This window comes from Protomyctophum bolini, assembly GCF_963924005.1.
Source record: "Protomyctophum bolini genome assembly, chromosome: 24".
Classification (NCBI taxonomy): Eukaryota; Metazoa; Chordata; class Actinopteri; order Myctophiformes; family Myctophidae; genus Protomyctophum; species Protomyctophum bolini.
The window spans coordinates 10,817,779-10,844,992 of record NC_137885.1 but is presented as its reverse complement, the minus strand read 5'-3'; the positions used below and the strand labels follow the sequence as shown (position 1 = coordinate 10,844,992).

At 42.2% G+C, this 27,214-nt stretch overlaps 1 protein-coding gene across 1 annotated transcript in view; it reads right to left on the bottom strand.

Annotated features, from left to right (window-relative positions):
• Positions 1–27,214, bottom strand: part of cdk15 (cyclin-dependent kinase 15) — a gene marked incomplete at its 3' end in the record, with an annotated part of 70,041 nt that extends 42,827 nt beyond the window's left edge. The window contains exons 1-6 of the mRNA XM_080758876.1: positions 27,005–27,214; positions 16,132–16,163; positions 10,195–10,344; positions 4,392–4,486; positions 685–764; positions 480–574 (exon numbers count right to left, since the gene is read on the bottom strand). Coding sequence (XP_080615002.1) covers positions 480–574; positions 685–764; positions 4,392–4,486; positions 10,195–10,344; positions 16,132–16,163; positions 27,005–27,050 — 498 coding nt within the window. The 5' untranslated portion in view covers positions 27,051–27,214. The remainder of the gene's footprint in view (positions 1–479; positions 575–684; positions 765–4,391; positions 4,487–10,194; positions 10,345–16,131; positions 16,164–27,004) is intronic.

Below are 27,214 nucleotides of genomic sequence, written 5' to 3'. Positions count from 1 at the left end.
GTTTTAATGAATAGTTTTAAACTTATTTGGGCAGCAGCAACTCCACTCCTGTTAGGTTGAGTTTACATTTGCGCTGTGGCAGCGCTTCAATATGTCATACAGTAAGTATTGCGTTGATCCCACCTCTAGCGGCCCCACACAGCCGCATATCTCTCTGTCAAGAATTGGTCCGGAGTCGTCTCTGCCTGAGAGATTCCAGACTCACTTTTCTGGCAGAATGCAAATGTTGTCCAGCAGGGGGAGTGGTTTCACCAGGCTATTACATACTGCCACCCAGGTGAATAAATCACAGATTGAGTCTTTAACCTTTGCTTTTATGAAATATCTGTGACCATCAGGGTTTTATGGAAAATGCTTCTGAAAATATTGCCAGTTTGACCACTTCAAATGGCTTCTATGGCATCCAATATCAGTCGTGACGACTGAGACCTTGAATCCATGAGTGTGTTCTTGTTATAATGCGTAATCGTGTTACTCACCACATATTCAAAAACAAATGTGAGAGACTCTCTGGTGTGGATGATGTCATGAAGCAGCACGATGTTGGCGTGCTTCAACCCCTTCAGCAAGGAGGCTGTAAACACAGTATACACGCACGCACGCACACACACACGGATTAATGTGGAGACTCGCTGGTGGTCATTTCTGTGTGTGTGTGTGTGTGTGTGTGTGTGTGCGCCTCACCTTCTCTGATTGCAGTGAAGGGCACTCCCTCCTCTGTCTTCATGCGAATCACCTTCAGAGCCACCAGATGACCATTTATCCTGTGTGTGTGTGTGTGTGTGTGTGTGTGTGTGTGTGTGTGTGTGTATGCGCGTGACAGACAGACAGACAGACAGACAGACAGACAGACAGCAGAGGGAGAGAACACACTTTTTTAGCGGTTGTTCTTTAATGAATCAACCATAAAACTCAAAAAGCAGAAAGCCAGACATGAGTATTACAATTTACAGTTCAGACATTTAACAGACTCATTTAACAGAGCAACTTGTGCAAGTTGAGAGTAAATTGCATGAACCCTAGTGCAAGGGTTCCCAAACCTCAGGCCACGATCCCCCAAAATAATCATAATTGAACTGGGATCTGTCAACACTGCAATCTATGACGTCACGTCAGTCATCTACTGTATGCCGTTAAAAGTATTCTGTAATACAAGTAGACTCCGTATATTTCTATAGCATATAATTACAGTTTTAGAGAATCTAAATATTTGAAAAACTAAATCTATAGAACATGAAAGACGAGGAACATGTGTGGTTCCCATGTGTGCTGGCCTGGGATCAGTCGATCCCGCTGATCCCACAAAATATTATACAGTATGAAAAACACACAGACAATTAAAGTGCTACAAAATAACTATGTTTGGACAGATGCTGCATGGGTTTGAAGTTCACATGGTATCCTAATGCTATCTAAGTAACATTGGTAGCATTTTGTGGTCAAGCAAACGGTATGTGAACATGTTAACATTATGTGAACAAGTAAACTAACATACATCTGCTTGGTGTCAACTATCCATCTAAAATAGGCAACAAGAAGTGATTCGCGGCTACGAGTGTAGATCTGCTATTTTCAAAAGGATTTGTATACATTTGAAAACTTGAAATGGGACATTCTGCATAATTAGTACTTTTACTTTCTGGACTTTTACTTGTAAATGAATATTTCTACATTGGAGTATAACACCTCTCTCTCTCTCTCTCTATCTCTCTCTCTCTCTCTCTCTCTCTGCACACGTACAAATGCGGTTGTATGTGGCCTGGCCTCGAATCCGATCCCACGAAAAAAGCGTTCCCCCACCCCCACACGCACACACACTTCCTCTTCCTGCATTGAAAAAAAAAACACAAATAAAAATAACCTAAACATCTCCTCATGAACCACTTTACGACCCAACAAACTCCTGGCGAATCAAACTTCAGAGAGGCCCCTGATCCAATTAAAACCCATTTCCTCCGAGGTGTTTTCCACTGAGCCAATTGGTGGTCTTGTTATGGGATTTGTGTCGTTTCCTTATATGGAAGGCAAGCGGATCGTGCATGTTGCGGTCGCCAGAAAGAACTTACTTCTAGGCATCCTTCCATGCTCTGTTTTTTACGCGGCGGGGATGACCTTATAAAATGAAGACGTTTTATGAGATCTGAGCCTGTTATTATATAACTGACTAATAAAGACTTCCAGGGAGAATGCATGGGCATTTTACTTGGCATATATTCAGTCAGAATAACCAAAAATGGTGTGTGTGTGTGTGTGTGTGTGTGTGTGAGTGTGTGTGTGTGTGTGGATGGGTGGGGGGCTCACTGTCTTGCTTATCGTCTCTGTCGGGTGGAAACCGTTACTTTTCAGGATTCAAATACAAAATCAGCAAAAGTAGCATGTTTATGGTTAAAGGATCCCCATTAGAGACACATGAAAGAGCCTCTAGTCTTCCTATCCTGGGGTCTTCAGCTCAACATGCGTCGTTTCACGTCGCATTTCGAGTTGTTGATGCTTTTGTGTGACTGACGCTGTAGTATGATCAAGTAGTAGGGTGTCAATTTATTTAAAAAAATCACACTCGTGTGAAGTGAGTCACACCTGGTAATAACGTTGAAATGATTTGAAGCATCATTTAGACTTTTAGAAGCCTGCACATGATGTGGCAGAGTCACTTTCATTCATGGCAGAGTCACTGCCACTATTATACAGTATACGTTCCGAGACATGAATGCACTGTGTTATTGTATAAAACAAAATCAGACTCACAAGTCGATGTGTTTATATTGGCCACGTGACATCTCACGTCGTCGCGCCAGTGCTCTAAACAAACATTTGAACTAGAAGTCCATAGACTTGGCTGCCATATCGTATGACATAATTTCAAAAGCCATGCATTGGATAGGCTAGCTATAGGAACCCCTCAGAAACACAGAAAATATAGATGTAGGAGGTTTCTGTCTGACAGCAACGATATATGGCTGAGCGGTGGACACACTGGCTGCTGCACGGGAACGGACATCACACTTTGTTTTCAGTTAATTTAACCCATTTAGGCCGGACGTCGAAATTTAGAAAATTATTTTCTTCTGAAATACCTCATGTTTCTGTATCAGTGGTGCTCAATATTTCATGTCATTATATGTAATATGCCTCCGCCCCCCCCCCCATCTGAAAATATGTTGTTCCAGGGACCTCTCAGAAGCAAAGAATTTAGTTAAAGTGTTCACTCTGTAACAATATATATTCAAAGATTTGAGGCACATTTTCACGATAAAAAAAATAAATAGCAGCCCTACAAGCTCGTGGCGCGCTATGAGCTCGTAGATCTGCTATTTTTCAATAGCTAAATTATGACATAATGTTTAAAACACCAAAAGGGGTTCCCGCCCCAAAATGGGTTAAGTGCAACGACACTACAGGCAGCAAACGCTGCATTTGGCAGCCGTGGACAGACTGAGGCCGAAAGGTATTCCTTTCGTTTATACACCCTCTGGATGGAAATGAGACCTGACAGGTGACTCAGGCATTTTGGCAGACGTGGCCGAGCCACGACATCTGCTTTCACTTGTAGAACAGTATGGAATCGCTGCAGCAGCCTCTGGCAAATGGTTGGCGGTACACGGTACGCCCAGACCGCTGCCTGGTCTACACGGGACGGAGTCCCACTGTGTACCGATTCCCTCTCATCAGTGGTGGAAGGTAACCAAGTTTAGTTTAGTTTAGTTTATTTGATCTTCCTTCAGTTTCAGATACAAAATGTAAAGACAATGAACATAAGCTGGTATGAAAACAAAACCAAAAACATGAAGATGATCAAAAGGAGTAGGCAGAAGCTAAAAGCTTATAAATGCCTACCCTAAATGAATTGTAATTGTAAGTACATTTTACTTAAGTACTGTCTGTATTTAAGTGCCAATTTTCAGTACTTCTACTCCACTACATTTCAAAGTCACATAATTGTACTTTTGCTCCACTACAATTATTTGAAAACGTTAGTTACTTTGTAGATTATTATTGCAAAACATACATTAACCCCTTTATACATTTTGACCATTATTTTGAAAATAGCCGAGCTACGAGCTCACAATGCGTCGCGATGTGATGCATTGTGAGCTTGTAGATCGGCTATTTTCAAAAGATTTTTTAGACATTTGAAGTTTTTAAATGGGACATTCTGGAATTACATTTGGTACATTTGGAATTCCAGAATTTTACTTGTAACGGATTATTTCTATATTGCATTATTGCCATTTGTACTTACAGTAAATCAAACATTTGAGTACTCTTTCCACTTCTGCCTCTCATCTCAGTGTGTGGATGGATGGCGGAGTGGACCGCACAAATTAAACATAAACAATTTAGAATTGTTGTAGAATCAGCCTGGTTTAAGTGGACAGGTGAGTGGTGCTGACCTGCTGATTCCCTTATAGACGGTGGCGTACGCGCCCTCTCCCAGCTTCTCCAGGTTCAGATAGGAGTTGGCCGTTCCAAACTGCAGCCCTGTGTTCTGACACAGCACACGCACGCGCATACGCACACACACACACACACACACACACACACACACACACACACACACACACACACACACACACACACACACACACACAGATGTTAATTTCCTCGAAGCATAACTTTTTTCACTGACAAAAACTAAGATATGATGACTAAAACTAAGACTAAATTAATTAATTAGATTAATATACTGACAATTTCGTCTATGAATAAAAACTAGACAAATATTTTAGGGAGGTACTAGTGGAGAAGTGATCCAGTGGAACTAAAAGACAAAGTCACTTTATGGTTGTGCTCTGAGAATAGCAGATCTACAAGTTCACAGTGACACGTTGTGAGCTTGTAGATCTGCATGCAACCATGTGTAAAATCAGTCATTAAGACACCATCAAGGCCTGCCAACATACATTTACTGTCAAAATCAACACTAACACACACATTAAAGACTGTAGGAACATGCAGTGTATGCCACCTGCTGGACACGTGCCTTTATAAACAATTATTTTGTTTATTGGTTATGACTGGGCTGGGCAATTAAAAAATAAAAAATCAGAACCAATAACAGATTTAATCTTGTTCATGTAAGTCTTACATGAACAAGAATTTTTTTTTTATCATCTTACATTGTAAGATGATAAAAAAAATTGAGAAGGGATTTATTATGTTTCTTTTTTATTTCATGTATATCAGCAAAACTAAGAAATTCTAATAGATTTTTATAATCAACTAAATAAATTAGTCTGTTTATCCACTTAATAATTATAATATGAGTGCTTTAACAGAGAGACATATATAAAAACATAGCAAGGAGGCACACAATAGAATAAAATACATTGTCAATAATACACAAAATCACAACAACAACAGAAGAAATCAATAAATAAAAATATCACAAATCACATGGGTAGAGGGTTGAATGCAGCTTTGTAAAAATGAGTCTTAAGGATTGATTTAAAACGGGGCACAGACTCGGCTAGCCTGATCTCTAGGGGCAAGGCATTCCAGAGAGTCGGTGCACGGATAGCGAATGCCCGGTCGCCTACAGTTTTTTTGCAGCCTGATTTTGTTGAGAGAAGGGCCGTGCCGGATGAACGTAGGTCGCGGGCTGGCTCGTAGGGGACGAGTAGGTCAGATATGTAAGAAGGAGCGAGCCCGGATCTAGCTTTGAAGGTGAATACAAGTATTTTGACATTGATTCTGTATGAGACAGGCAGCCAATGTAGGGTGGCCAGGATAGGGGTGATGTGATCGTATTTTCTGGAGCCCGTTAGGAGGCGAGCTGCAGCATTCTGAATGAGTTGTAACCGGTTGATGGATTTTTTTGAGAGGCAGGAGTATAGGGAATTACAGTAGTGTAAACGAGAGTAAATGAAAGCGTGGATAACTTTAGTGAGGTCGGGGCGGGAGAGAAAGGGTTTGATTTTTGCTATGTTGCTAAGGTGAAAAAATGAAGACTGGACAACTTTTGTTACGCGACCGTCCAAGGAGAGGTTGGAATCCAAAAAGACACCCAGGTTTCTGGCTGTAGGTTTGATATTGGGACGTAGGGGGCCGAGGATAATTTCGAGATGTGCTCTGTCAGATGGTGGGCCAAATATTAATACTTCAGTTTTTGATTCATTTAGTTGGAGGAAGTTTATTGTCATAACCCAGTATTACATTTGTTGTACAATGGTGGCATACAGATTTTCTTTTAAAAACCCAATCCATTGAACCAAATGTAATGACGGCTATTTTCGGAATCTCTCCCCCTGATCTATTCCTGACAAAATACAAAGCTCACTTGGTGGCCTTTACCACTCTCTTAGCTAGGCGTCTGATTCTGATGAAATGGAAGTCCTCTGCTCCCCCAACCCATCTTCACTGGATTAGAGATGTACTCCACTTTATCAAATTAGAAAAAATTAGATGTACCCTGAGAGGATCTGTATTAAAATTTGAGGACACATGGGGCCCCTTCCTCGCACTAGTAAATAACTTACAATTTCAAGAAATTCCAGATTGAAGGAGATTAATCCTGGATTTGAGCATGCTTAGATTCCCGACGCAGCTGGGTTGTTCAGTATATTATTATTAGGAGCCATGTGTGGATGCACTACCACGTCGATTATGTTTTGGGTGACCAATGACCATGCCATGTTGTCTTGTCTTGTCTTGTCTTGTTTTTGTTTTAAAACTTGATTCAGGTTATGTGGTTTGTATTAGTGTCGCTTCCATGTTAGCATAGGACTATGCAACTTTTTATTTTATTTTCTTATTTTTATTTATGCTACCATAATATTTCGTGTATGGACTCACAATATTTTGTTATATTTTATTATTATTTATGTTTCATATGGGTGTGTCACATATGTCTTTTGATTTACTGTATACCCTGGATCTTGAATAAACAAAAAAGTGAAGAAAAAAAAAAACCCAATCCACAAGCTCACAACACGTCGATTGGCTATTGGCACTATAAAAACAACATCATTATAATCAATAGCTAAAATCACAATAGAGGCAATAAAATTGTGATACTGATTTGGAGTCATTTCGCTAAGTGCTTTACAGAGTCGAACATAATCGACACAAGAAGCACTAAAGCAACAGAGGGTGAGAGAAATGTCTCGCTTCCAGTCCGTCCCATGCGTCATCTGTCGGTCTGGGAACGACCCCCAATCCAACGCAACGCAAGCAGTGCAAGCAACGGTCCTCGATGCAAGCAGAGACATTTTTGATAAAAGTACCCCTGGTGACCTTTGGCAGCAGAGCGCAAGAAGGCTTTTCCTCCTCTGCTCGACCCCCTCTTTCTGTTTCTGAAAGAGGAGGACACTTCCGCCGGCACCTTGAGTCGTAAACGTAAACGCGATCGGCATGGATAGATCACATTGAAAGTTAGACAACAAGACATCATCGTTCGAAGCACCGCTTTGCAAACTCGTCAGTGATTATCAGGCCTGGACTGGCCACTTGACGTAATGTCCAGTGGGCCGCCCAGTGAATGGGCTGTCCCCCTTGCTTTATTATTTTTACGGGCCAAATGTCAGGGATGAATGTTTGACCCAGTCCAGCCCTGGTGATTATCAGGACCGAACGGAATCCGCCCGCGGTGTTCAGACGAGATCTCCACGGAATTACAGCGGAGAACAGAGTGTGTACACGCTCTGATAGTTGTGTATAATTTATCATCTCCTAATCCTATGCTTCCATTTGGTGACAATTTGGCCGTTTACAGACCCGACCAACAAACCATGTTTACTGTTTTACCTTTGCAGATGATCATCCACTAGTATGATAGTATTCCTATTGAATTTTACACAGCTGGAGCAAAATGATTAAATGATTACATCACAAGCAAAAGACGCAAGGCAGTGGTATATACTTCAATTATGATAATATAGTGTAAAACTCATATACAGTTATAACTACATCTCAACTCATAACAAAAATAAAGTGGCACGTGTGTCAGTACAGTTTGTACAATCTAATCTGTCATAGCTACATCTCTACCATCTAGTGGATGAAAAGCACATTATAGAACGCAAGCCTACAATAGCGACACAACTCACACAGGGACTATGTAAGGACTAAATAACCTTGCGTTATTTATGTGTGTTTTCTCTCACCACCACCAAAGGCAAAACGGTCGAGGCCTTTAGCTGACTTAAATATTACTCAAGTATGTAAGATTAGCCTACTTGTCAAGTGCACAGATACTCTGTCTGAATAGTTACTTAGTTAAAGTAAATATGGTCACATCCTGACCAGAACAATTTCTATATGAATACATCCTATCAATGGTGCTCTGCAAAGGGGCGAGTATCTTTTCTTTACAAGACGCCAATGGCAATGGAACAACCTCTTGATTGTGACATAACCGCTCTGTAATAACTTTTCAAAAGTGGTTGAATGCTATACTTCATCCAAAATCTAGTAGACCTCTGCTCCAAGTAGAACTGAATATACTAACAGTACGAGAGGTATAAATACATGAAAAGGCTACTCATGTTACACTAATGAGCACTTAATTAGGTGCTTTCCACCACTGTGCGCACATAGACACACACATAACACGCTATATGAAATAGCTTGCATGGCGTGCATGTCCTAGTTAGGATGTGTCAACTGCAGATTTCGAGGTGGATTTGTTCTTACATCCGGATACCCCGTCCAGAACAGGCTTCAGACCCGCCTCCTCAGGAGACTTGGTTCAGATCTGAACACATTAATTTTGATTAGGCGTTAGAAATCCGTTGCGACCGCATGCTGACGTAACTTAAAAGTGGAGTGTATTCCAATTTTAGTCAGTCATAGCTATTGCGGGTGTTTCTTCAGTTTCAAGGGGTTTCCCTGTGTCTCCAAGCTCCACTTTTTAGATCAAGATAACAATGTCATCCAATTTCATCCAATCGGGAGACCGACACCAGGATGAGGTTGAAAGTGATGAAACATCAAAATGAGCACACACAATTGGAACACTATGACATTGAAGCTGATAAAGGGGTTCTCTCTCCATCTCCTCACCTGACAATTCAGTTTATTACTAAGCTGGAGGCTGGGTGGGTTTTTTACTCGTCGAAGGCCAGGGGTGGATGGGCCCCCGAACGGTAGGCTCCTGTTTCAACAACCCCCAAGGCCCGCTCACAGGTGGCCGTGCGGCAATTTGTCGGAGCCAAGGTGCGAGGCAGCCATTTATTAATTTCCTAAGGGAGTCGCGTGACTATCAAGCGTGCCACGTCGCTCCCTCACCCCCCCCCACCCCTCGCAGAGTGCACAGTTCAGAGCCTCGAAACGAGCACGCCTTTTTTTCAATCTTACTGGTTTCGTACTGTAAGATAATATATACAGTACACATTAGGTAAGTGAAAACTGATACTGGTGGTCACCATTCTCACATTTGAACCTTCTTGGGTAAAGAATAAAAATGTGGTGTCTGACTGAAATATATATAAAAGAAAATACATTTCTCGAATGGGGAGGCAACATGCTGGAGTGTGGGTCGCGGGAGGCTAACCATTGGCATATTTTCTGGGGGTGCCCAGTGATTAGAACCCTCTGGGCAGAATTTCTGAGATCAATAAATACAATAATTGGTGCAAATTTACCCAATAATTGGTGCAAGTTTACTACATTATTTTTGGGACATGCACATTTTCAGACTGGAAGATCTGATGAATACCCATTCGGTATTCTGATATCTGCATGTAGAAAAGTATTTACACAACACTGGTTGCTTCCTGAAAGAATGGATAGATATAGTAAATGATATTAATAAATATGGAACAGATCACTTTCTCTCTTAGACTGCAGAAGGAGAAATGTATAAAGTTTTGGTCTAACTGGGTGGAATATAATTATTATACCTTTACGACCAGACTTTGTGGCGGCAAGGATTGAATGATTCTGTCTTACTCATGTCTCTCTTTTTTGGTTTTGTTGTTTTTATTTGAATTACTGCTCAAAGCTTCAAATACTATCTTATGTCTTGTATTGTACTTTAACATTTCTGTACACATTATTCATCTCTCCCATATGCTTTATTTTATTATTACTTTTTGTTCCTAAAAAATAAATAAAAAAAAGAACCTGTGGACAAAGAAATACTATTTGAAAAAATAAATAATAATAATAAAAATAAAACATTCAGTGAAACCCTCCAAGAGGACGCAAACGAAACCCAGACACAGTTGGTCGTCAGTCGGCCGGCCGGTCACTCACCCACTTAAAGTCGGTCGGCTCGAAGGCCTTTCCACCCAGGGGGTCGCTGTTGCTCCGCCCCCTCGGCACACGCAGCCTGCGCACCTGCAGCGTGTGAAACCAGTGGGGCTCGGACTTGGAGAAGGACGGGTCCGACGACGGGTCATTCAGCTGAGGAGAGAGAGAATGAGACGTAGTGGAAGATGAATAGAAGGTAGATGAATGGACGGACGAAAAGACAGCGACGATAATGTGACTTCTCAGGACAAAAAGCTTGCGTATCTGCTACTTTTGATGCTTTTGTGTGATAAAGCAGGGGGTTGATTTACCAAAAGAATAACACACAACACGTTTGAATAAGTGAGATAAGAGTTTTCTGCCCGACAGCAACGATATGTTCTATATTAACTTAAAATATATATAACTTCAACGTGCTTCATACAAGAGCTCGAGAGGCTTAAGAAGGACAGAGAGAGACAGACATGAAGACGGACAGACAGATGGACATGGTGAGAGACATATATAGCTCTCCATTAGCCGCTGACAGTGCAAGGCGTTACAGTGTCGACCCAGGAGATGCACAGCTCCGTGGGGCCCAGGGGTGCCCAATCCATCATCTGCCCACGCAGTGGCCCTCCCATCTATTCACTCTCTGTCAACTTTAATGGGAAATAAAGTGGATTTTTAAGGTAGCACGCAGCAACTCCCAGTCCTGCTGGGACACGGAGACGTGGTGGTGGTGGTGGTGTACATACTTTTTGGGGGGTATTTGGTGGGTTCAAGTTGTTGAAATACTCTTATGTAAAACCGTTACCTTGTTTTTCTTTCTTATTTGCTGAAGTCTTTCTTTTATGGTGCCATTTTAATTGTTGGGGCACTCTGTTTGAAATCCTTGACCCCATCTGCATCACCTTAGCTTTTAACCACGTTAACCATTATTTTAAACTTCAGCTATTGAAAAAGAGTAGATATACAAGCTCATAGCGTGGCACTCTGTGCCGCGCGATGAGCTTGAATATCTACTATTTTTCGTGAAAATGTGTGCAATTCTTGGAATATTATATTCTTTCACAGCAAACGTTTTTAACTCATACGTAACTTCGCTTCTGGGGGGTCCCCGGAACTACATATTTTCAGATGGGGGTCGGCGGCCAAATACATATAATTTCGGCGGTCTTGACATGAAATAGTTTGAGAACCACTGATATATAGAAACATATATTGTTCTATATATCAACAACATAGATTTTTCATTTGTAGAATCTGGTCTCAGTCCTAAATGGGTTAACACATTAACTGCCCCATGTAAAGCCCCATGAATCTCTATAAATTAGAAATATCATGTATTTATTTATAACTATACGAGCAGCTGACAGAGTCATGATCATTCCATGTCTTGGGGTTGTCATCTGCACTGCGTATACAGGCAGCCTTCAGACATGGTGAGTTTATGAAGCACATGCATGTAACGAAACCAACCTCACTCTACTTTCTGCCTGCTCAACAGAATGCATTACGGTCACACGAGTTCCACAAAGAACCGATTCATTTGCCATGTTTTTTTTTGTTTTTGTTTCGTGTGTATTCATAACGTGTGTATATATACTGTATATATATATATATATATGCACGCCGCTGACCTTCATGCTGCATGCTTGCTGAATGTACTACTTAAAAATAACATTTTGTGTTGTAGGCACACAATGCTGACAGCAGCAACAAAACTAATCAGAATCCAGCAACAGCACAGCGACGACGTCATACGAAGTGATTCCTGAAACAGGACATCCAAAATGATAGTTTGGTTAATACCCTATTGTGCTGAATATAAGCACATGTATAATTATATAATAATAATTGGGGACTAGACTATTTTACATTCAATGTGTTTTTGTTCTCACAAATTAGTCTTGAAAGATGGGAGTCGTCTTATATTCGGCACAATACGGTATATACAGTACATGTATTTTTCATGTGCTGCTTGGATGAGTCTGAATAGCATCGTTGTCATGTCTAAGGAACCCTGTGAGGAGCTGCACTATAGATACCGATAAGACATTGACCTGTATTTATAACTGTCACAAATGCCTGTCTAACATGTACATTTGGACTGTTTTGTATTGTATCGTATGTATGTGTTGTTGTTATTGTGTTTTTATATGGACCTTGAGTCTGCAATAAAGACATTCATTTGTTCATATACATATACAGTCAATATACATTGACTTTAGTTTATACCTGCCCCCCTCCACCACACACACACACACACACACACACACACACACACACAACACACACACACACACACACACACACACACACACACTACCTCGGTCGGCGGTAAGGAAGTGGCACTCTTTTTAGACGCACGCCTCTGCAACCCCATCTCCTTCCCTTCCTGTCCCTCCTTCTCCCCCTCCTCCTCCACCTCCACCTCCACCGTCTCCTCCACCTCCTCCTCCTCCTCTTCCTCCTCCTGCTCCCCTGGCCTGTTCTCCTCGTCGGGCTCGTCGCCTAGCCGCCCGACGCCGCAGAAACAGCCGACGCAGCGTGCCCCGAAACCCCTCAGCCGCCATGCCAAGTCACACATCTTTCTCTCCCGGGCCGTAAATAATCCACTCTTCTTTTTCCTTCTTTTCCTACTTTTTCTTTCTACTACCCTCCCTCCCTCTCTCTCTCTCTCTCCCTGTATTCTTCTCGTTTCATGAGGCGGGCCCGGCCGGGACGTCTAGGCCGCTCATATGACTCGGGTCAGGCTGCTACGCAAACATGGTCTCATGACTCTGTCTCTGAATGGCTCTGCCATATCTCCCCCTCTCCCCAGTGGATGGAAGAAGTACTCTGATGTTTTACTTAAGTAAAAAGTATCAATACTGCAGTGTAGAAATACTCCGGAATTCAAGTACAAGAGTGTTGGCGTCAATACTTGTACTTAAAAGTATTGGCTTGTATTTAAAGTACAAAAAGTAAAAGTACTCATTGTGCATTGTGCAGTCCCAAGTTTTCAAATCTTTTGAAAATAGCAGATCTACAAGCTTGTCTATTCAAATGGCAGAAGTGAAGTGGTTAATGTATGTTTTGTAATACAATTTTAAATCTACAAAGTTTTCAAATAATAGTGGAGTAAAAGTACAATATTTGGATCTGAGATGTAGTGGAGTAGAAGTAAATGTACTGGAAATTGGAAGTACTCCGGTAAAGTAAAGTACCTCAATATATTATTGAAGTATACTTGAGTAAATGTGTTTAGGTTCTTGCACTGTTCCTCTCCTGTCTGGCGCGGTGGCCATACTAGTAACTTAAGTCATGTAAAAAGTGGTAGACATGATACTGGGACATAAGAGTTCACATATTTGTAGCACAAGGGAGACCATGCAAGACACATAGATACAGTAGACTACTGTATGCATCTCACACGCACGAGCACACAGTCTCTCACACACACACACACACACACACACACACACACACACACACACACACACACACACACACACACACACACACACACACACACACACACACACACACACACACACACACATCACTAAGTGCATCCAAGTAACAAAAAAACTAAACCTAATTACATTTCCTCTTAACATGTGTCACACAGAGACAACAAGACCTCACATTCACAGTGTAATAAACCACACAGTGGTGGAAAAAGTACTACATGCTTATAATGAATTATCAATACTGCAATTTAGAAAAAGATTCCATCAAGTAAAAGTACGGTAATCAAAATTTACTTGAGTAAAAGTATTGTATCAAATTGGCATCAAAATATACTTTACCAAAAGTAAACGTACTTGTTATGCAGAATGTCCCATTTCACAAGCTATCATAAATTATGTATAACATGTTATGACCATACTTTGAAAATAGCAGATCTACAAGCTCACAACGTGTCGCAATGCGACACATACAGTACAAGCTCATATGACTCATTGCGGTGCATTGTCAGCTTGTAAATCTGTTATTTGTTCTGTTAATAAAGAAAGAAATGACATTATGGTCACAAAAACAAGATCGAGGTATTGTGATATTAGATTTCGCCCATATTGCCCATCCCTAGCTAGTGAGACTGAAAGGAAGAAATGATCCATTTTGTTGAGGCGTGATCCTGGCATGGGCCCATCCTACATCCATGAACACCTACGGTCCGCCCACTCGACACCCAATTTGCCAAGCCTGAAATATTATTTTTCATTATTTATTGTCATGAATGTTTTCCTTTGATGGCGGCTGAGCTTCTCTGCTTGAAAACTGTATGCCTGTGCAATGATTACACATCAATCAATCAATCAATCAGCCAGCTCATCTGTGACACTACAGACGGTGATATTTAACACATAAAAACTGGGCCATCTGTATCATTTTAGATTGTGGGACGTTGGCTATTGAAACATACATATAGCAGATATATGTACATCTGCTATTTTTTTATATTTTTTACATAATTTATATATCATACAGCATTTATATAGTGCCTTTATCCAAGGTGCTTTACATAGATTGTGCAACATACACCGATGGCGGAGGAAATCATGCAAGGCACCAAGCTACTCATCGGGAGCAAAGGGGTTCAGTGTCTTGCTCAAGAACACTTCAACACTAACTCTGTGGGAGCCCGGAATCGAACTAGGAACCTTGCGGTTCCTCAGCCACAGCCACTGAGCCATTGTCGCCCATTTAACTGCTGGCAGTCCACTGAGAGGTCTACCTCAGTGGTTCTCAAAGTGGGATTCGGGGAGCCTCAGGTGTCCTTGGATGGGTTCCAGGGTTTGTTACCTTGGCTATTCAAAATGATATAATATACACGCTCGCAGCGCGTCACAATTTGAAATGTCTTCTCTTGTGGTGGTCCCTGGCACAAAACATTTCCGGATGGTGGTCTCGGGCCAATTAGTGGTCCTTGACATGTTTTGAGAAGCACTGGTCTGTACATCAGTGCTATTTAACTAATGGCAATCACAGGTCGGCGGAGAGGTCTCCAGTGCCAGTGCTTATGTACTGTAACTAGTGACAGGTCACCCGTCCTTCAGGGATGACAGCAGAAAGTGGGAGGGAGGGAGGCTGCATGGCTTCTATTTTGGTTCTGCCTCACAGAGGCATTGTGGGAGCTTGCTGACAGTCTTTATGCTGCGGCGAATGGGCTGTTTAATGGACCCTGAAATGATATGCTGCTCTAAGACTGTGTGACAAGAACTATTGGAGATGAGAACTACTGCTATGTGTGTGTGTGTGTGTGTGTGTGTGTACAAAGAAAGAGAATTTTAAAAGGAGTGCAAGATTGGTGTATGCGTGTGTGTGTGCTTGCTTGCGCTTGTGCGTGCGTGCGCCTGTGCGTGATTGGTGTGTGCGTGCGTGCGTAAGCAAGAAACGTGAAAGACAGAGAGAGCAAGAAAATAGCGGAGAGAAGGAGACGAGTGAGAGAGCGAGAGACACCGATGTCCGATACTGTACATACTACATATTACGCAAGATGTGTGAGCATGTGCACATGTGTGCAGTTAGGTGTGTGCATGTCGACCCACGTGTGCAGTTAGGTGTGTGCATGTCGACCCACGTGTGCAGTTAGGCGTGTGCATGTCCACATGTGTGTAGTTAGGTGTGTGCATGTCCACATGCGTGTAGTTAGGTGTGTGCATGTCCACATGTGTGTAGTAAGGTACAATCAAACAACAAGCTCGCACACAACTTCAGTACTGATGTCATTCTATCTCTCTCTCTCTCTCTCTCAGCGGGGGACAGTGCTGACATCCTCTGCAAATCTCTTTCCTCTCCAGGAGGTAAATGCCTCGCAGCGAGAGACAGAGGGCAGCATGCACGTGAGTGGGATGTGCGTGTGTGTTCTGTGTGTGTGGGTATCCACTATCCGTGTGTGTGTGGAGGGGTATCCGTGTGTGTGTGCGTGTGTGTGTGTGTGTGTGTGTGTGTGTTTGTGTACACGCTCACCTCTTCATATCCCAGGTGCCTTTGCTTCAGACCTGCAGATGGGGTAAAGAAGGTGACAGGAATGAGAGTGGTATAAGATGTGGGGCTATCAAAGTTTTGCAGTGTAAAGATCAGGACTTGAAAAGACATAAAAGTGCATATATTCATGTACACATTCCAGAACACCACACATACAGTATGAAGTATGAATACAGTGGCTGGGGTAAATTTATTAAGAGACTAACACCACTTAAATGTGTCCGTTTGATTCAAACCGATCCCGAATACGGTTGCCTGTTCCCATGATTCACATTGGCTTTGAGTCTTCTGCAATCTGCACCCAAGTACACTTCATTCAATTGTATTCAATGCTTTCACATTGCATCGATCCGTATCCGAGACTTCCGAGTACACCTTAATTGGCCCCGATGCGGTCCCGGGAACGGTTGGGTTATCCTCTCCCGGGAACGGTACGCAGCATTCACACTACCACAACATCTGCCAAGTGGTCCCGAGGACCATAGTGTGAACCTATTGATTTTCTCGTGATTTGACTCTCTGAAAAAATGCCATTTCATTATGTAAATCTTGGGAAGATTGTGTGACTTTGTGACCATTGGGCACAATATTTAGTTCAGTGACCAGAGCTCGAAAGAATGGTTCAGAAGCTGTGTTCAGGCTCACTCTTCGGTTGGAAATAACAACTAACTACAACCTGCTTCCGGTCTCCTAAAAAGGTGGCCACGCACCTACTTCACTCAAGATACAGGAAGTAAACCGGAGATGGCATGACTTTGTTTTGTTTTAGTTGACGCTTAGCACCTTATCGCGCTGCAGTAAACACGTGGTACACAAAGAAATCAAAACACAAGGGGAAGAAAATGCCTTGGTGGACAACAACCTTTAAAGTAACTGAGGCAGCACTCTTTAAAAAGGACTTCAATTCAGCATACTGTAAATATTTTGGAGAATGATGACAAAGTGAAATGGGCACAGGTCTCCACCAGGAGGATAGGAGTGTGTGTGATGTTTGGCAAAATGTTTAGGAGAAATATAAACATGTTTTTTTGTAACAATTTTCTTCATTTTGTTGAGGAAATGCAGATCACTCATAGCATCTCTGAGGATAGAATTCTGGATGAGCAGGACATGTGCAGCATTTTGTACAAAACAGGCTGCTCCTGCAAACTTTGGAAGGCAATCTTAGCCAATCAGTGTAGAATCAGAGAAATCCAACAGGCTCGACTTGATCACATGACTACAGAGATCATGTGTGCCGATTTGCGTGAGATTTTGATTAAATCTGTGCGACTAACATAAACAATGTGTTTTGCAGAAATCGGCCTCAATGGTGGCGCTATAACCGGCAGATGTGGAGGGATGCAGGGAAAATGTTTTTCCATGGCCTCTAGGGAGTGCGCATACATAAGTTGTACAGTATACAGATCGATGCAGTTATAGCTAAACCAGGAATTAGCCTGTTATAACGCCACCGTGAGGCTGATTTGGGGAACAAATAGTGGGATGTCGTCCTCGGCCTAGTGGAAATGTGTGGGTATAATTTCATGGAAATTGGACACTGTGGCATTTTGTTCGAAAATCGAAACGGACCAATCATGTGAGCTTTGGAAGCCAATTTTAGCCAATCAGGATGGAAGATGGGAAAATGTGCAGATCCGTGTTGATCACATAACTATGGAGATAGTGTATACCGAATTGTGTGATGTATGGATAAAATGTGTACGAGTTATCTACAGAAATGTGTTTTGCCTAAATCGGCCTCATGGTGGCGCTATAACAGGCCGTTGAGGAATATTTGGGGCAGACGTTTGTCGTTTGCATCCAGGGAGTGTGTGTGCAAAGTTTGGCATGGATCGGGCCAACGGTGCCGGAGATTAGCTGATAATGGACGGACGGAAGGACGGACACACGGACGGAGTGCAAAACATACTCTCTCCCCATGCCTTCGGCCTGGTGGAGACAATAAAAAAAAGCTTGAAGAGCCTGCGGGGTGACATAAATTCAAATGTCAACTTATTTCAAAGTCTTTGAAGTTCAGTGCAGAGGAACGCATGCTTCTTACTGTATGACTAAGGAGAATGAGAAAGTACATCAGGTTTAAAAAGTCCCATGCGCTCTCTGTGGCAGGACACACAGTCTGATGGGACGGGAAAAGTGGAGCAGCCCTGTCCGTGTGTGTGTGTGTGTGTGTGTGTGTGTGTGTGTGTGTGTGTGTGTGTGTGTGTGTGTGACTGTGTGTGTGTGTGTGTGTGTGTGTGTGTGTTTGAGAGAGAGGGAGGGAGAGAGTGTGAAACGTTGGTCAGGCATAATGGCCTAAAAGGCCCTAAACACAGAGCACTCCGTCCTCTAGTAAAGGATCAATGTGACAGATGTTTAGGCCGTTCTAAATCCATTTAATTTTGTCCTCTGTTGTCCTCACACAACATCTGATGCCGCATAGTACATCCTAAAAGCTACAGTGCAAAACCATAACTTATAACTTAACCATAACATCATTTCAAACTGGGGGACGCCCCACACTGACAAGAACTTGGAATTGTAGGCATCACATTTTGTTTGACCCAAGCTTGTAGATCGGCTACTTTCACAATGTTTGCCTCTTTCTGACGTACTATTTGACAATCTGGCATTAAAGGGTCTTAAATTGTCACTTATGATAGTGGCAGATAACAGAATGCACACACTTTATACTGTATGTTGGTTTGTTTACTGTTGAGTGAGAATACAAGGTTGCACATTAAGCTACTCACCTGGGGACCCCCCCAAAATAATTTGAGGACCCCCAGTTTTGGAACCTCTGTTAAGTAGAGTATGTTTAGTACAATACTAACACACATCTATTGTCGTTAAAGTTAGTCTCTCTCTCTGCTGAGAAATATATATCCTGTGGTGCAGTATAGGACAACTATACTGCTCGACAAGACTGTTATCAAATCACATCACATACTGTAAGCCTATTGGATATGAATGGAATACTATGGCTTCCAGATAATCAAATGAACCACATGCGTGTGCTTTGGTAAATGGTTAGCAGTAATAATGTAATGTAATATGTAATAAGTACACCACCGTGAGTTGTAGTCAGTGCATGGGTTAAATAGAGATGCTCCGATAATCATTGAACGGAGATTTCCATTTTGACGCTCTTGACGCTCAGGGTGTTAAGTGGTATAAATGTTAGATATCAGATATATAAAATGTAGCATTTTTGTGACAGGCCTAACCATTCTCCCCTTCCTCCCCACACGCAGGTACAGTTTTGACGTGGGTTTTGACAATCATTTTGGAAATATTCAAATGTTCCCCTTAGACACAAGATCAGTATCGGTCGATCATGAGAAAAACAATCGGTGATCAGAAAAACCTGATTGGAGCATCCCTAGGGTTAAACATACCATACCAGATGCATGGGCTTTTAAGCCTGTGTGAGTCACGTTAATGTATTACTCAGAAATCAATAACGACAGCACGGCTACAGATGACAGAACTGAATATGAAAAATACCACAGGATTTTTTTGCATTATTGATCCAATGCCACACACACACTGGCCATAGCGTGACTGTACTGTATGTTTCAATTTAGAACAAGCTCATTTGCTGCAGAAAATACTGCTCATGTGACTTTTCATCAACTAAAACCATATTTGGCTGATAACTCTCGGTAGCCATCAATAGGAGGTGTCACACGACGTCACCTCTCTTCTCTCAGCTCTTTGGTTAACGATCCCTCACATAGATCAAACGGCAGCAGGTGGCAGAGCTTGTCAGCCCCTTGTCTGTAAAAACACACCTTTTTGCCTTTTTGCCTGAACCAAGCACATTATAGTCATCCATTTTTTTAACCTTAAATTGCTATTTTCATCAAATATGACTAAAACCAAATGGAATTTTATTCAAACGACATAAAAAATTGCTGTCAAGTGTCAACGTGCATGGTTTAGGAAAATGGCATGTTGATTAATGTGCATTGTCCCTGTCAAGAAACTGGTCCTATGCCGACATTTACTGTATCAAGGCCAAGGACCATGGTGTCCCAGGGGTCCCGCAGAGAGCCAGGAAATGCCGTGTGAGCAGATCCCCCTCCTCCCCCCTCCTCCCCCCCCCCCCCTTCCACAACTCCCATCTGTCAGTCCATCTATCTATTCATCCATCCATCCATCCGCATCCATCCGCTTGTTCGTCCCACTCTTTGATTTATTTCTTCCTTCCTTTATTCCTTATTAATGTCCTTCATCGTCTGTCGGGTGGAAACCTTGCACGTCCAAAACTGGACTTCATACCTAGTGGTAGTCTTTCAGGATTAAAATTCAAAAATAGCAATAGTAGCTCAAAGCTTTTCGAGCTTAACGGATCTGCAACTATTGGTGCTTTTGAGAGATGATGTAGTAAGATCTAGTAGGGCGTTAATTTACAAAAAGAAATTGATTGGAGATTGGAGGTTTCTGCCCGACAGCAACGATATCTTTCTCCCCCATCTCTTGTGCTTTCTTCTTAACCCACCCCTGTCTAAAGTCGTCTCTCCTCCACCTGTGTGCCGGTCGGGGCTCATCAGTATTCACCGAGCGGAGCTTTTAACTGCGGGGAAGCGGCGAGCAGACAGCCTGCACGGGCAACTGTCAGGCCAAGCTTGTTAATCCCGAACCCACCTCCATGTGGCAGGTGGGGGGAAGGAGCGCATGCACACACATGCTCGCACACGCACACACCTACACAAACAGGTCTGTATTACTATACTTGTGAGCACATCAGCATTTTATGATGGCTATTTCCTGAATGACATTTATTTATTTATTTTTGCCATATATCCTAATTCCTAACCGTTAAGCCTAGAGCCGAAAAATAGCAGATCTACAAGCTCACAATGTGTCACGCTGCGACACGTTGTGAGCTTGTAGATCAGCTATTTAAATCGGTGCATGACACTGGCATGCATCGAAGTATAAAATCATCTTTAACTCAAATTCCAAGAGAAAAGAATAGTCCGCAACACTGGTAATACTCAGCTCCACTAGTTTATTAAAGGGATTGTGACAAAATTGTAATGTTTTCTGAGCTCAATTGCACCCAAAAAACCTGAACTTTTAACATTCAGTAGATTTTCTGTGGTCTGGGGTTTTCTGGCTCAAACAAGTGCTCTGATTTTCCAGCTGACCTGCAAATCCCATATATGACAATGGGATTTGCCAGCAGATGTCACTGTTCTCACTGTTTTGCCTGTTTTCATTGCAGCTCAAAAGGCTCCACAGACAGAAAATATCCCAGACCACAGAAAATCCACTGAGTGAAGTTCAGTTTTTTGGGGTGTAATTGAGGTCATAAAACCTAAAATAAGTCATGAAACCTTTCGATCACTACTAGGATCTTTTTCAGGTACTCAAATTCCAACCCCCTAAACCTTGGATGTCTATGCCTGATCCTAACCTGAATATTTTTCTAATTGTACTGTAAACGTATCTATAAAAATGAGTACCAGGAAAATGGTCCTCACAAACAATGTCTATTTCTCATGTACTTGTGGCCTGTGGGGACATTTGGTACGCACGCACCTTAAATCAGATCCCCCTCTCTTGCGAGCCTTTTCTGAGCAATTAAGCATGATATATATAATAACACTTCCATCTAATTAATTAATTCACAACATTCCCATTTCTCATCCTGACAGCTCACTGTTGCAGCAGTATCATGTTGAACATTCTAGTAGGTCCATGGGGTATATCCGATGCATTAACATCGTTAACGTTCTACTACGACCACAGGTTATATCTGCTACATTACCATCTTGAACATTCTACGACCACAGGGCATGTCGCCCTGCATACTGATTGAACCATGTCAATTGAATATTGCTATGCACTATTGCCGATCTAAACTGTGAAAATTAGGGGTCCACTTGTGTTACATTTCTACACGTTTGCGGAGTAAAATGAACGTGATGGATTTGACTGTGTAGGAACTGAAAAGGTCATTGCTGTCAGCTGTAATTCCCTTTGGATTTCTGCAGGAGCGAAGTACGTAAAAATTGTAAAAGAATATGTGAAATATAATCTACCGTAGCTCGCATTTCTTTGACCAGCTTGTCTTACACATTCACGATAGGGACACAGGAATATTCCCTTTAGCGTTCATCTCTTGACGTTACACTTATCTACCATATATTCTACAGACAGGGATATGTATGGCTCCCATTCACCTATTGTAGCACTTTATCATAAATCATGGTAGAGAAATGTGCATATTTGCCACATCTATTCTCAAGAATATATGCTTTCATCGTGATGTACTCATTTTGGGAATACATTAAAAAAAAAAAATATATATATATATATATATATATATATATATATATATATATAGCTAAAATTGTAAGAATAAATATGAAATATACAAACTCACAATGACCTTGTACTGTACATCACTCATTCTTGCTGTTTTTGAAAAAATGCCTTACAATGAAAACATGCAATACAAACATCACTAGCACATAAACTAGCAGTAGTAGTAGTACAGTATGACACTGCAGTATTACTACTTTGATTTAATTGTAAGCAGGTCTGGATGTAATGAGAGCCTGATGAGAATAATCTAAAATGTCCCCCGATGTACTATGACTCTGTTGGCTTGCTGGTTGTGTACAGACATGCAAATACATTTGGCAAGTAGTAAGCTGCATGTAGGTGGACTGGTCGGACAGTGAGCGTGTGTGTGTGTGTGTGTGTGTGTGTGTGTGTGTGTGTGTGTGTGTGTGTGTGTGTGTCTGTGTGTGTGTGCGCGTGCGCGCGCGCGCGCGCGCGCTGGTGTGGGGGAGGGAGGTCTTCTGCTGATAATATTTTTTTTATTTAATTTTCTTCCACGGTCCAAAATATTATTCATCAGCCATTTCTTTGTACATTTCCCCCATGTGGGCACATGACAAGTGTCATAGTAAAAAAAAACCCCACCATTACCTAATCTCTGGATTATGCTACAAATATTTTTAGCTCTACCTTGAGCTGACTCCACCAGGCAGACACTCTGCTCTCGTCATCATGTCCCAATGTGGTGAAAGTGCCTGCGTTACAAAATAAGGTGTCGGATATTGAAAAATACAGTCAACTATCCCAACGAATCGCCGGGCTTTGCCCCAGAGAAGATGCTGAAAGATGTGTTTAATGTTAATGGTGGGCTGGAGTCATGCTTTGTTTTCTCTAGTTCAGTTCTCACAGACAGAAAGACTTACCTTTCTTTCCAACCAATTCAATTGATTTAGAATTCTATAATACAATTCTGCAGCATCTCTGAATGCGGGCTTGTTCGGTGGAAGGAAACAAAATCATCGCCCACAGCCACAATTTGTCAGCATTTGACTGGTGGCTGTCTAGTAGTAATCTAATTCCCCACCAGATTATGGCATTAATAATTTTGTTCATATAAAAGCCGCCTGGAGTCAAAAGAACGTGTGATTCCGTTAAAGCTGTGTTGTTCTGGCTGCAGCTGCTGAGGGATGCATAATTCAGTGGTCAGTCTGTGAGCTCCACTGCCTATACCTGTCACTGCAGCCCACGATAACAAACCTACACGCCCCTGACAACCTGCTTCATCCCTGGGGGGCACTCGTTGCCATCACTCTCGGGGGCCATCTCTCTCTCTCTCTCTCTCTCTGCTCACATCACCCCCCCTGCCTACCGACCGTCATCTCTTCCCTGGTCTAAGCACATTTTATTATTACTGTATCTCATTTTAACCTCTACGTATCCAGTTGATGGTGAACAGATACTGTGTTAAAGCACCGCCCTGCTCCATACCCGTAAAGCAGTGGTTCTCAATCAGTGGTCTGGGGACCGCCAGTGGTCCTTAAGGGTGTTCCAGGTGGTCCCCCAGCTAAATGAGTTGGGAACCAAATGGACCCTTATATACTGTAGATCTTTAACTCTTGAGGGCGTAAAATTAAATGCACCCTTCATTTTACGCTCAACGTCTGTCTGCCTGTTCTCTCCTATGGTACCACATCAATACAGCAAGGAATTGTTGATCATAGATTAAAATAGGGATTAAAATTTTGGGATGCAAAATGCATCCCAAAACGCAGTGTATAGTTAAGGGACGCAATAAAACAACGACCCCTGCATCCACAGGATGCACTAATGCACTACTGTACTGTTTTTTATTCTAGTTTATTTTGCTAGCTTTAGTTATAATAATCATTTATTCTTCTGTTTTCTACATGAATATAACCACATTATAACCAGATAAAATTAAATGGGAGTTAAATTCTGCAATTTGTAAAAATGTAAATGTATAAGAACAGAGAGATACAACATCACACATCTTATACAAACAATTGTCATACTTGAAAAGTTTGAAATTTAAAACATTAAATCTGAGTGAATAAAACTTTCATTTGTTTAACCACTTAAACCCTAGAAAACCTCCACCCAGGGCTCTATACTTGGTCTGCTCCAAATGGACCTATACACTCTCAGAGTTAAATTAACATTGATTTTACAATATCAATTGGGGTCCCAGAGATTTAAAAAAAAAAGCCATTAAATGGTGGTCTGTCCGTAGCCTAATGCATATCAAACGTGGGGTCCTTGAAATGAAAATGATTGAGAATCACTGCTAGAGCCGTATAAATCTCTTCAAATGGGGGTCCTCACTTGACATGGAAAGGTTTGAGAACCACTGATCTAGGGGGAAGCCCTATAGGGCCCTGCACCTTCATTAGCCATGGACCTCTTCGAGAGCTGGAATGGATGTTCCGCTTAGTGAGCAAAACAGACAGCCCCCCCCCCCACCCTCCTCCAGCACTTCCCACTCTCTACCGAGTAGCGTCTGTAGAACAGCGCTGAAGTGACACGTTCTTGCCAATTAAGTGGGATGCTGAGTGGCAATCGGTCCATCAGGAGTGTCATCATCTCTCCCCCAGCACGCACACACTCACACACACTCTCTATCGACACCTCACCCCTAACGAGGTGTTGTCGTTTCTCGCTACCAGCAGTTGAGTGTTGCCATGCCGACAACATGCCACAGGTTACTTTTGTATGCATTTCTGCCGGCGCGGCAGTTCTCGTCCCTCAGACGCATTAATTTCACACCTGCCTACACATGCTAGCATAACAGGGACGCTGGGGTGTGGCGGGTGTCACAGCACGAATATGCATGTGTGTGCACTGTACTGTACTGTACTGTACGTACAACAGGTGCGCCAGTGTTTTGTCTCTAAATAGATTTGTATTCTGGGACTGCTGTGTTAGGTTCTTGCGCTAGTACCTGCATACATTATCCATTACATTGTGTAAGTAAGGTCCTGTCTAATTAATTAGCTTGAGTAACACGCAAACAGCTGCATAACATGTGACGTGTGAGAGACCGTATAAACTATGATCCGAAGAAAGGATACGGTAAGAAACAGGATGGATGAGAGCCAATGCAGGGGGCACAGGGGCTGTCTGTACATCAGGGAATAAGAGATAAAAGGAGAGTAGATCTGATTCAAGAGACAGGCGGGGGAGGGTGCCAGTTCCACCATAATTGAATTATGCAAAATGAAAATCCAAGTCTGATGGGCATGAGCCACTCCTGTAGACTCCTATAGGGCACTCCTCAAACTGGTCTGATTTTTTAATTATTTTTTGACATAATTAAAAACAATGTAGGAAACTAAAAAATAAATGGACCCATAACAATGTGACCGTGATCCACAAATGGGTCCAGAGTCCAGACTCAGTGTTTGGGAAACACTTTCCCTACACTTCCTGTGAACTCCGATCCGATTTATACTGTACTTAATTTACTCATAAATAAATTTGCACAACGCGATGTGATGTGCCGTGAGCTTGTATACAGTACAGTAGATACTATTTTCGTTATGCAACACAATGTGCAACCAAATATCAGGCATCACTTGTTGGGGCACCACGACTTATACAGTAGAAACCGGCAATCAGTATAATGTTGATCTACAGTACGTCGATTGATTTGCAGTGTCCCTGCACCTATTCTGTAAATAATCACACGTGATAGATAGTATCTCAAAATACAGAAGAAACTATTTGGCTTGTTCTAAATATACGTACAGTATGAGAGATTTACTATAGTACAGTATATTCAGAATTGCAACATATATTGAGTAAATGCACTTTCAATTATTTCAAACGTATATTGTGCCTAATAAGAGACGAATAACAGTCTAAGTCCACACTAATTATACATAATGTATAAATGATGGATTAGAGGTCAGGACAGATAGGCCTTTCCGGGGAGGAGTCCGAATAAATTATGGATTTAGACTGTTATTCGTCTCAACTGCTCAATTGTTCTGTGTGAAATATACATGAAATATACTGCATAATTTGGGGGATATCAGTTGAGATGTTGATCATAGTGCAAATGCAAAGGATTTTGCAGTGTATGCTACAAAAAGTGTTGGTGTGCCTCTGCACCATCTGGCTAATTCTTGCGCAGCTGCTGCATTTTTTTTTAATAAAGTTACTTTGATACAAGAGCACTTCACTCATTGTTTCCCACCGCTGAATATGCATACTGCACATGTCATGCACCCTGGACTATATCGCAAAGTGACAGAAGAACCCAAACAAAACAATCTACACAAGTGAGCAGCATTGCCTCTTCAGTCACTCACCGTAGACGCTGCACCATTGTCACCAAGCTGAATTCCTGCGCAGCCACTTGGCAAGTAAAGTAATTATGACAGGAGACGCACTTCTGTTACAGTGCATTTCTCCCTCCAATGCTGACTACGTAAATTCACACACTACTGTTAACTGTCCCCCCTGTAGTGTGTGCGTGTGTGTGTGTGTGTGTGTGTGTGTGTCACCTTATGCCCGGACAACCTTAAACACCTGTAGGGGTTAGTGTGCCGCTGCTTACCCAGTCGGTGGAAAGCCTCCGTGGCTGCGTGGCGCAGATTCTGCATCTCTGAAACCCCCCGAGCGACTCCCCCGCTTCCCGTGGCTGGTGACTGTGCGCAGCAGAGAGCAGGGTCCGCGTGCGTCGGTGTTGTTGGCGTCTAACGGGACTCAGTTGAACAACACGGCGGCAGCATCAGCAGCATCAGCAACACTCCCGCCAGTTTCTGCC